This window comes from Octopus bimaculoides, chromosome 21 (assembly GCF_001194135.2).
Source record: "Octopus bimaculoides isolate UCB-OBI-ISO-001 chromosome 21, ASM119413v2, whole genome shotgun sequence".
NCBI lineage: Eukaryota > Metazoa > Mollusca > Cephalopoda > Octopoda > Octopodidae > Octopus > Octopus bimaculoides.
Window position 1 is genome coordinate 4,302,219 of NC_069001.1, and position 12,178 is coordinate 4,314,396.

The 12,178-nt window shown below is 40.7% G+C and overlaps 1 protein-coding gene across 1 annotated transcript in view; it reads left to right on the forward strand.

The window, feature by feature from the left end:
* Window positions 1-12,178, forward strand: part of LOC106872142 (NADPH oxidase 4) — a 79,352-nt gene that overhangs the window by 51,376 nt on the left and 15,798 nt on the right. The window contains exons 2-5 of the mRNA XM_052975289.1: window positions 4,922-5,017; window positions 6,038-6,151; window positions 7,098-7,182; window positions 11,779-11,876. Coding sequence (XP_052831249.1) covers window positions 4,922-5,017; window positions 6,038-6,151; window positions 7,098-7,182; window positions 11,779-11,876 — 393 coding nt within the window. The remainder of the gene's footprint in view (window positions 1-4,921; window positions 5,018-6,037; window positions 6,152-7,097; window positions 7,183-11,778; window positions 11,877-12,178) is intronic.

Sequence of the window (12,178 nt, forward strand, 5' to 3'; positions counted from 1 at the left end):
CGTAATTACGTTCGTACGTACGTAATTACATTCGTACGTACGTCATTACATTCGTACGCGCGTACGTAATTACGTTCGTTCGTTCGTACGTACGTAATTACTTTCGTACATACGTACGTAATTACGTACGTTCGTTCGTATGTTCGTTTTTTCGTACGTACGTCCGTTCTTTTGTACCTTAGATCGTTGTTTATTTAATTCATTCGTTCGCTCCTTCGTTCGTACGTACATACGGAAATACGTTCGTAATTACGTTCGTTCGTTCGTTCGTACGTAAGTTCGTTTTTACGTACGTTTGATCGTACGTACGTTCGTTCTTTTGTACCTTAGTTCCTTGTTTATTTAATTCATTCGTTCGTTCGGTCGTTGGTACGTACGTACATAATTAGGTTTGTTCGTACGTACGTTCGTTCTTTTGTACCTTAGTTCGTTGTTTATTTAATTCATTCTTTCGTTCGTTCGTACGTACGTAATTACATTCGTACGTACGTACATAATTACGTTTGTTCGTACGTACGTAATTACGTTCGTTCGTTCGTACGTACATTCGTTCGTACGTACGTACGTACGGAATTACGTTCTTTCGTATGTACGTAATTACGTTCTTTCGTACGTACGTTTGATCTTACGTACGTTTGTTCGTACGTACGTTCGTTCTTTTGTAACTTAGTTCGTTCTTTATTTAATTCTTTCGTTCGTTCGTTCGTTTGTACGTATGTGCTTAATTACGTTCGTACGTACGTACGTAATTACATTCGTACGTTCGTTCGTTCGTACGTTCGTTCATTCGTACGAACGTTTGTTCGTACGTACGTTCGTTCTTTTGTATCTTAGTTCGTTGTTTCTTTAATTCATTCGTTCGTTCGTTCGTTAGTTCGTAATTACGTTCGGACGTATGGACATAATTACATTCGTACCTACGTAATTACATTCGTACGCGGCGTACGTAATTACGTACGTTCGTTCGATCGTACGTTTGTTCGTTCGTACGTTCGTTCGTTCGTACGTACGTTTGTTCGTACGTACGTTCTTTCTTTTGTATCTTAGTTCGTTGTTTCTTTAATTCATTCGTTCGTTCGTACGGACGTAATTACGTTCGTTCGTACGTACGTGTGTAATTACGTTCGTACGTACGTAATTACATTCGTACATACGTAATTACGTTCGTACGTACGTAACTACGTTCGTTCGTTCGTACGTACGTTCGTTCGATCATAAGTACGTTTGTACGTACGAACGTTCATTCTTTTTTACCTTAGTTCGTTCTTTATTTAATTCATTCGTTCGTTCGTTCGTTTGTACATACGTACGTGTTCAATTACTTTCGTACGTACGTACGTAATTACATTCGTACGCGCGTACGTAATTACGTTCGTTCGTTCGTACGTACGTAAGTACGTTCGTACATACCTACGTAATTACGTACGTTCGTAAGTACGTTCGTTCGTATGTTCGTTTTTTCGTACGTACGTCCGTTCTTTTGTACCTTAGTTCGTTGTTTATTTAATTCATTTGTTCGCTCCTTCGTTCGTACGTACATACGGAAATACGTTCGTCATTACGTTTGTTTGTTCGTACGTATGTTCGTTTTTACGTACGTTTGTTCGTACGTACGTTCGTTCTTTTGTACCTTAGTTCCTTGTTTATTTAATTCATTCGTTCGTTCGCTCGTTCGTACGTACGTACGTAATTACGTATGTACGAATGTAATTACGTACGTACGAACGAATGTACGTACGAACGAACGTAATTACGTACGTACGAACAAACGTAATTATGTACGTACGTTCGAATGTAATTACGTACTTACGAATGTAACTACGTACGTACGTACGAACGAACGAATGAATGAATTAAATAAACAACGAACTAAGGTACAAAAGAACGAACGTACGTACGAACAAACCTAATTACGTACGTACGTACGAACGACCGAACGAACGAATGAATTAAATAAACAACGAACTAAGGTACAAAAGAACGAGCGTACGTACGAACAAACGTACGTAAGAACGCACGTACCTTCGAACACGTACATACGAACGATCGTACGTACAAACGAACGTAGTTACGTACGTATGTACGAACGTAATTACGTACGTAGTAATGTAATTATGTACATACGTTGTTACGTACGTATGTAAGAACGGACGAAGTAGGTGCGTACAAACGAACGAACGAACGAACGAATGAATTAAATAAACAACGAACTAAGGTACAAAAGAACGAACGTACATACGAACAAACGTACGTACGAACGAACGTACGTACGAACGAACGAACGTAATTCCTTACGTACGAACGAACGTAATTACTTACTTACGAACGAACGTAATTCCGTACGTACGTACGAACGTAATTATGTACGTACGTACGAATGTAATTACGTACGTACGAACGTAATTAAACACGTACGTACGAACGAACGTAATTACGTACGTACGAACGAACGAACGAACGAATGAATTAAATAAACAACGAACGAACGTAATTCCGTATGTAGGTACGAACGAAGGAGCGAACTAATGAATTAAATAAACAACGAACTAAAGTACAAAGGAACGAACATACGTACGAACGAACGTAATTACGTATGTATGTACGAACGTAATTACGTACGTACGAACGTAATTACGTACGTACGAATGTAATTACGTACGACTGTAATTACGTACGTACGTTCGAACGTAATTCCGTATGTACGTAGTTATGTACGAACGGACGAAGGTACATGCGTACAAACGACCGAACGAACGTACTTACGATCGAACGAACGTACGTACGTTCGTTCGTTCTATCGTACTTATGTACGTAATTACGTTCGTTCTTTCGTTCGTTTGTTCGATCGTTCGTTCGTTCGTACGTACGTACGTACTTGCATTCGTTCATTTTTACATTCATTCGTACGTTCGTTCGTTCTTTCGTACGTATGTACGTAATTACCTTCGTTCGTACGTACGTAATTACGTTCGTACGTACGTAATTACGTTCCTACGTACGTACGTAATTACGTTCGTACGTATGTACGTAATTACGTACGTACGTAATTACGTTCGTATATACGTATGTAATTACGTTCGTTCCTTCGATCGTTCGGTCGATCGTTCTTTCGTTTGTACCTACGTACGTTTGTTCATTTGTTCGTTCAGTCGTACGTTCGTTCGTTCTTTCGGTCGTTCGTACTTTCCTTCCTTCATTTCCTTCGCCCGTTCGTTCATACGTACGCATGTTATTTCGTTCGAGCGTTTGTACGTTCGGATGTATGTGCGTACGGGAAGACCACTGTATGGATTTGGATTAAAAAAAAAGCAGACCAATGGTTTGATGCTATGGGGATGCAGGCTGGAACATGATCAACCCCGACGGGGTCAAATGGGCAAGGGGTTCTGATGTTGAAAAAACAGAAACCCTCTGAGACTAGAAGCATCACTGACGGTGCATCTCAGAGCATCCGTAAGATGTATATTACAGCTCAAAATTTTATAAAATGAAAATTGAACGAACATAAGAACATGATTTTATTTAACAGTTACAGGTACAAATTAATACAATTCTAAAGCAGAATGTCTTTAATCATTATCGATTCGCTTAAAAAAGACAAAGACCAAAACAATTTTTAGCACATCGTATACAAACTGTCCAATTTCAAAAACGCTCTTCTTATTCAGTACAGCGTACAGTATATTGCATGGTATTGTATAGTATATTCGGATTTCTGGAAGTCGGATAGGAGATCCGGTAATGTATTAGTATTTCCCCCACTTCTCTTTTCTATCTTCCATTCAATTTGTGGTGAGCTGGGTAAACGGGCCTGCTTGCGACTGCAGATTGAGAGAAGCGAGGGTGGAGAGGGCAGTTGCCCTAGTGGCCTGGGTGTTCGTGATTTGGTGGGGGTTTCACTAGCAGGTCTCGGATGTCTCTCCGCTCTTGGGGAATTTTTCTTTTCATGTTTGAATTTTTTCTTGTTTGAATTATTTTTGTCTGGATCTTTTGTTTCATTGCTTTTGTTATTTTACTGTTTACACGCCTTCGTGTAATCTTTCATCATATCATATCGTATTGTATTGTACTGCACCGTCCTTGGTCTCTGTGGAGAATAAAGAAATCATTATGAGAATAAAGAACGTCATTGTTATCGAAATATCGGGACAGATGGCGACAGTAAACACGCTAACTTTTTTCTATTAATGGATGGATATTGTATATTTATTTTGCTTATGAATGAACAATTTAGTAAAAATAAATTTAAAAAAAGAATTGGTTAATTCAACGTCGGAAATACCAGCCACCCACTTACCAAATATTTCTAGTCAGTGATCTATCATGGAACCTAATCTTTTTTTCCTCCACAGGTGGTACCACTATCGTTTTTGGCTATTCTCAGTACATTTATTTTCTTTTCAAGCAGCGAGCTGGCCGAGTCGTTAGCGCGCCGGGCGAAATGCTTATCGGTATTTCGTCCGTCTTTACGTTCTGAGTTCAAATTCCGCCGAGGTTGACTTTGCCTTTCATCCATTCGGGGTCAATAAATTAAGTACCAGTTGCGTACTGGGGCCGATCTAATCGACTGGCCCTCTCCCCCAAAATTTCGGGTCTTGTGCCTAGAGTAGAAAATAATATTTTTTTTGCTTTAAAAATCCTGTTTAGAATTGTTAAATTCTTTTATTATTCCTATTTAAAAGTTAGAGAAAAAAGTTCGATGCTTAGTATATTTGTAGGATCCCCTCCTTCTAAGCTGGTGAGGTGGGTGTAGTTTAAGTTCCATATAGGTGATACACAAGCGCTCAGTTCTTAGTGCACTGCTTCCTGTAGCGGAAACAGCTGTAAGATCTTGAAGCAGGCTAAATAATACATACACACACATGTTCAGATTATGAATTTACTTATTTCTTTATTTTCTCTCTCTCTCTCTCTCCAACAGATCCTATGGGCGTTTATCTGTGTGTTGCTGTTTTATCGAACGTTCAACCGTTACAAATATGAGCCACGGTTCTACTACGTACACCAGATGTTAGGGGTGAGTAAAGCCATTTTATATCGTTTCCATTAATGGGGATGCCAGGGGCTGCAACAGTACTGCGTGATAGTTGTATATTAAGTGGTATGGTTGTTGAAAAAGTGCATATAGTGTGGTAGTATGGCGATAGTTGCAGTGGTAGTGTACTTAAAAACAACAAGAAAACCTAGTACTTATTCTACTGGTTGTCAAGCGGTGGTGGGGGATAAGCACAGACACAGACACACACACGTATCTATGGTAGTGTTGTAGTGAAGGCTGTAGCGGTGTGTTGGTGATTGTAGTAGTGTGGTAGTGTATATAGTGGTGAGGTGGTTGTTGCAGTGATGTGTTTAAAGTTGTAGTGGTATACATAGGAGTATCATAGTATGGTGATGGTTGTAGTGTGATAGCACATGGCTTAGTTGTTAGTGGATTCGGCTCATGATCGTATGGTCGAGAGTTCGATTCCTGGTGGTGTGTTTTGTCCTTGAGCAAGACACTTTATTTCACGCTGTTCCAGTCCACTCATGTGGCAAAAATGAGTTGTACCAGTAATTCAAAGGGCCAGCCTTGTCAGATTCTGTGTCACACTGAATCTCCCCGAGAACTACGTTAAGGGTATGACGTGTGTCTGTGGAGTACTCAGCTACTTGCACGTTAATTTCATGAGCAGACTGTTCTGTTGACTGAAGTAACTGGAACACTCATCGTCGTAACCGACGGAGTATTCAGCCATGGTTGTAGTGGTATGCTAGTGGTATGCTAGGGTGTTGTAATACAGATATAAATGGTGGTGTTGCGATTGTTGTTGAAGTGAGCTGGTTATTGCAGTAGTGATCGTGATGTTGCGGGATCGCTGCAGTGTTGAGGTGGTGGTAGATATAGTGGTATCATTGTTGCTGTACTGGTCTGGTGTTATATGCAGCATTGTTTTGGCGGCTGCAGTACTGCAGTGGTGGATGTGATGGTTGCTGAAGATACGATGTTTACTAGAATTGAAACCTACCGCTGCCTTACCTTCTGTTTCTTCCATTTTAGTCATCGCTGTGCATCTCACGTGGGTCAGCGTCTGTGATAAATCTCAATTGTGGATTGGTTCTTCTACCCATGTGTCGAGTCGTAGTTACTTCCTTACGTGGCATACTAAGAAAGGTTAGTAGAGATTCCTTCCTTTAAAAAAAAAAAAAATCCAAAACGTTCAACCAATCATACGTTAATCAATCTGACAGATTGAACAGAATCTAAGAAGACTGGTGGTGGTCTGTGTCGGTAAGACTTGCATAATTTGTAAAAAGTGACCGAAAGAGTACAGTGATATTCCTGTGGGGAGTAGAGTATCTAATGTTTCGGATAAAGTTGACAGAAGGGAAATTAAAGCATGACATGAGTGTTTTACACCTTTCTCTGCATGCACGCATGCACATACGTACATGCTAAGTCTGTGCGTGTAAGACACACAAACACATATATACACATATATAATACAAACAAACACATATATTCTGAGTTCTTTTTTGCGACTCACGTTTCACGCCACCAATACTGGACATGTACCTCTCATGAAACAAAATACAATATTAGTAACTAAGTTGCAGACAATGTTTAGTGGTTAAAAAAATGCAAGAAAGATTAATCGATCAAGCGACATGAATAAATAAAAAAAATAAAAAACAGTCCGCACTGCTGAGTAAAGGAAAAACAAACAGATATACTGAGTTATAGCAGTTCTTGCCTGACGATCGCTGTAACGTGAAACTCAAGTCGTAAAAACGGAATTTTGTTAATATTAGCCTTATGTCCAACACGTAGTAAGTTCTCATTCATCGACGAAAAGTGCCGTTTCAACACACACACACACGATCAGAATTCATATTCTTGTTGTCGAAACGGACGCACAGACACGAAGAACTGAGAGCTCTTCGATGCATGAATACACTCCACCACCATTTCTTGCTCGGCATTGATTGGTAGAATTGTCAGAGCCTCGAACGCGTTTAAATGCCGTTAAATATTACTTTGCAGTATTAATGTTGCCTTTGTCGCTAATATATACTCATGACGTAAAACTGGTTTTCTTTTTTTCTTTTCTCTCTTCCAGATGAGTATGTACACGATGCGAGTGATCATAGATTCGTGTAAAGGCTTCCATATAGCGTGCGCCTATGCTATAGTTCTTTCTTCAGGTAAGACTCAGCTCCATACTTTGTTAAGCTTCCGATCAAGGTGGGCTGTGTGGTTAAGAAACTCGCTTTGCGACCACATGGTTTCAGGTTCAGTCCTACTGCATAGCACTTTGGGCAAGTGTCTTCCTATATAGCCTTAGTGTCTTCCAATATAACCAAAGGCGGCGAGCTGGCAGAAACGTTAGCACGCCGGGCGAAATGCTTAGCGGTATTTCGTCTGTCTTTACGTTCTGAGTTCAAATCCCGCCGAGGTCGACTTTGCCCTTCATCCTTTCGGGGTCGATAAATTAAGTACCAGTTACGCACTGGGGTCGATGCAATCGACTTAATCCGTTTGTCTGTCCTTGTTTGTCCCCTCTATGCTTAGCCCCCTGTGAGTAATAAAGAAATAAGAAACGTTAGCACGCCGGGCGAAATGCTTAGCGGTATTTCGTCCGTCTTTACGCTCTGAGTTCAAATCCCGCCGAGGTCGACTTTGACTTTCATCCTTTCGGGGTCGATAAATTAAATACCAGTTGTGTACTGGAGGTCAATCTAATCACAGTTTCTGAGTCGAGTCATTGGTCGGATACAAAATCCGATCAATGGTAGTCCACAATACCGCAGAGCGTCCTGGTACCAAAAGAATTTAGACGGCTCCTACAAGCGATCCTACAAGTGGAGGCGACAATCTATCCCTTAAATGCCATCTTGCACATCTAGGGGTTGCGGGTGCCCCATGATAGGAACTGTTCTATCCGATCGTTCGACCTGCTTAGAAATAGAAGCCAAATTTCACTAAAATCACAGTATAATGTTTTAAAAAGGGAATGACATACGAGGTAATGTTTCATTCTTTTACAAAAAGACGAGATGGTCATGCAAGGATTGCCTCTGATTATGAGGTTACTGGGTTAGGATTGACCTAGAAATAAATAAGTAGTACGACCAAAGCAAAGACATGTAATTCCATAGTGTTTGAATGTTGGATGGAAGGAGGAGGAGGTGGGGGAGGAGATGAAGAGGAAAGAGGGGAGGAGGAAGAACAAGAAGACGAAGGAGGAAGGGAAGACGAAGAAGAGGAAGAAAGAGGAGGAGTAGACGAAAAAGGTAGGAGGAAGAGAAGACGATGAGGAAAAGAAACAAGAAAGACGAAGCAGAAGAAAATGAAGAGGAGGCAGAAGATGAAGAAAAAAAGAAGATACAAAGGAAGAAGACGAGGGAAAATGAAAAGAGGAAAAGACGAAGGAGACGAAAGAAGAGAAAAAGAAGAAAAAGAAGAAAACGAAAAAGAAAGCAGCAGAAGAAGGAAACAAAATGGTAAAAAAAAAAAAGAAATGGGGAAAGTGAGATGGAAGAGAAAAAAAGGTGTTGCGATGGCTTTTATGAACCCTAAACTATTAATTAAAGCAGTTAACAGTTGTGTTGTGTTGTGTCGTTTGAGGGGAGAGAGAGAGAGAGAGAGAGAGAGAGAGAGAGAGTCTTTTACATCTCCAAGATGTTTCAAGCTTAGATCTGGCAGCAGATATCAATTTGATTACAACAGAACAGCTCATTGTTTAATTGACAGCTGGTGGTAATTAACTTAATGTGTGTGTGTGTGTGTGATGCTGTTAATTGAGAGAGAGAGAGAGAGAGAGAGAGAGAGAGAGGGAGATAGAGAGAAGGAAAAAAGAGGGATAGCTGGAGAGAGATTGAGAACTGGAGAGGAAGAGAGAGAAAAAAAGAGAATAGAGTGAGAAAAATGGAGAGAGAGGGAAGGAGAGAAAGAAAGAGAGAAAGGAAATGAGGGAGGGAAGGAGAGAGAAGAAAAAAGGGATGGAGAGAGAAAAAAAATAAGATCGAGAGAGAGCGACAAAGAGAGCAAGGGAAAGAGAGAACGAAAGAAAGTGCAGAAGAGAGAGAGAGAGAGAAAGGGGGGGAGGGAAGAGATGAGATTTTTTAATATTTATTTGTTGGTTTCGAAGTCACGAATTTAGCCTATATTTGCCGGTTGCCGGGGGGAAATGACGAATGGGTAGAAGTTAGGGGGACAATGGAGTTTAGGGAACGACGTAGGGCTCTGGTTTGGTAACTTAATAATTCAGAGAACCAACGTAGTCGCTTCATATGCTAAAAATAACAACCGACTCGCTCTCAGATCATACTCTGTCATTTAAAAAAAGGAAGAACAAGTTGAATAACGAGGTCTGGGGCTGTGTGTATGTATGCGTGCGTTTGTGAATGATGCCTCAATACGTCTATATATCTCCTAATACTGTAATTTCTCCTTCTGAGAGTGTGTGTGTGCGTGCACTAACAAATTATCTTCCTATATGTGTATGAGTGTGTCGCATACATATAACTATATATCTACTAAAATGCCCCTCTCCCTCTGTGTGTATGCTTGCGTGTGTGTGTCTGTGTGTGTAAAGCTTGTATATAACTATATATCTACTAATACCACAATTTCTCCCTTTGTGTGTGTTTGTGAGTGTGTGTGTGCATATGTGTATATGACAAACACACATACATGTCTGTTAATAAAACCTTATCTCCCTGCGTGCGTGTGTGTGTGTGTGTGTGTGTGTGTGTGTGTGTGTGTGTCAAAGATAGAGAGTTCCAGCTACAAGCCACATAACGAGCCTTTTCTCTTAGAAAACCCTGTTATCAGCCTCACCCTGGTTTCTCAGTCTCGCAGTGTTTGACCTCTTACAAGTCACACGAGATAATGAGTTTCATTAACACTTCAGCCCCTCCTGTTTTTTTTGGGTGGGGGGAGAGGAAACAGGAAGGAATACAGAAAGCACAACGCCACCCCTGTCTCAGCTGGGCCCTTTCGAATGGCGAAAAGACATACATGCGGAAAGTGTCACCTTAACTGGGTCAATGATTTGACATGGACGTGAAGGAAAAGATACAGCAGAGGAAGACAAGCAAGAGTTTTTTTTCTAACCCAAACAACAACCGTCTGTACAAGGAAAAGGCAACACTAATGATGGGTATTTTTATTATTTTATCATTATTATTAATATTATTATTTATTGTCTTTGAACAGCTTCTAACACTGGAGATGTACTACGGCGCCAGCTGTTCATTATCATTATTATTATTATCATTATTATTATTATAATAGACGTTGCACAGTATACAATATCGTGATGTTGTTGGTTGAAGATATTGTGTCTACCGGGGGTGGAGGGTTTGCATGGTTTATCAAGTCACAACAAGGACCTCAGACAGACAGTATTTTACGTAATATGCGTGCAGTTCTAATTCTTATCATTATTAAGGCGGCGAGCTGGCAGAATCGTTAGCACGCCGGACGAAATGCTTAGCGATATTTCACCCGTCACTACGTTCTGAGTTCAGCAAAATCGACCGATAGAATAAGTACTAGGCTTACAAAGAATAAGTCCTAGGGTCGATTTGCTCGACTAAAGGCGGTGCTCTAGCATGGCCGCAGTCAAATGACTGAAACAAATAAAAGAAAAGAATATATATATATATATATATATATGTTTTCGATCTAGTTGGATTCTTTGCTATCAAATTTGATTGCAAAGAATTCAAAAGAAAAAAATCTTAAACTCCCCTAATAGGGAGAAAACTACCACCCAGGGTCAACTAAGGAACCCCACACATCCCAGACCACCTTAAAGCTTTGGGTAAAAGAATATATAGGAGGATCAGTTAATTGTGATTTTATTCAACATATTCCCTTCTCAGATTCACACACTTATTGCAGTGGTCCTTCAGTTTTCCTAAGACCAGTAAAAGAACTCCGAAGGCTGGGCCACCAACCAGGCCTTTCTCGATACCCTTAAAGCCAGAAACTTTTCAGCACTCTCTCGTCTTCTCCGGGAGTACCATGGCAATTGCCTCTTTCTCCTCCGCACTCCTTAGCCTACATACAGCGCGCCAACCTAGAGTAAGTATAGGCTCACACATTCGGGTCATCCTTGTCAAGTTTACTGGCAGCAACAGTACATACCTCTCAACCCTCACTTTCCTTTTCAAATGCAATTTAAAAAGAAGATCGATGTGGCCTTGGTCGAGAACAAGAGTGAATACGATTCGAATGAGATGAGTGAAACTGGAAAAGACCGGCTGTGGAACGGAGTGGATGTATAATGTTAATGCAATAAAAATACGAATGATGAAGTGTTTCCACTTGTTATAATACCGTGACAAGAGAGAATCTAGAATAAATATCATATTTCATTGAAGCAGACGATCTCTTAAGTGTCTACCATTTTTGTTTTTCTCCTCCTCCTTTTTCCATCATATGCACAAACACGCTCTCTCTTTCTCTTCAAGTGCCTCTCACTCCACTTCGTTTTCTTCTCCTCCTCCTATATCATACCAACAGACACAAAATCCTCTCCTACTTTTCAAATTCCCCTCACACACTCTCACTAAACTTTCTCCTATTCCCTTTTCTATCACATACACCTTCTCTCTTACTTTCCAAATCCTTTTCATGCTCATTTCCTCTCCCTCTCTCTCAAACACATACAGATTCTACAGACTCTTTCTCTCTCTTTTACTCTCCATCCCTACACTTCACCCCTGTCCCACTCTTACCATGTTTCTCCCTAATCCCTCTCACAGATCCTCCCTTTCTTTCTTCTCCAGTGATCCACTACACTGCTCACGTGATTAACGCCAGAAATTTCTCAATGAACTACAACAGAATCTATACAAATGTCAACGCAGCTAAATACCAATACGAAGTGAGTGCCATCTTTCTATTTCATGACGTTCTTGTGTTGTTGCTGTCGTTATTGTGGAGGCGCAATGGCCCAGTGGTTAGGGCAGCGGCTTCGCAGTCATAGGATTGCGGTTTCGATTCCCAGACCGGGCGTTGTGAGTGTTTATTGAGCGAAAACACCTAAAGCTCCACGAGGCTCCGGCAGGGGTGGTGGTGGCGAACCCTGCTGTACTCTTCCACCACAACTTTCTCTCACTCTTACTTCCTGATTCTGTTGTGCCTGTAATTCAAAGGGTCAGCCTTGTCACACTCTGTGTCACGCTG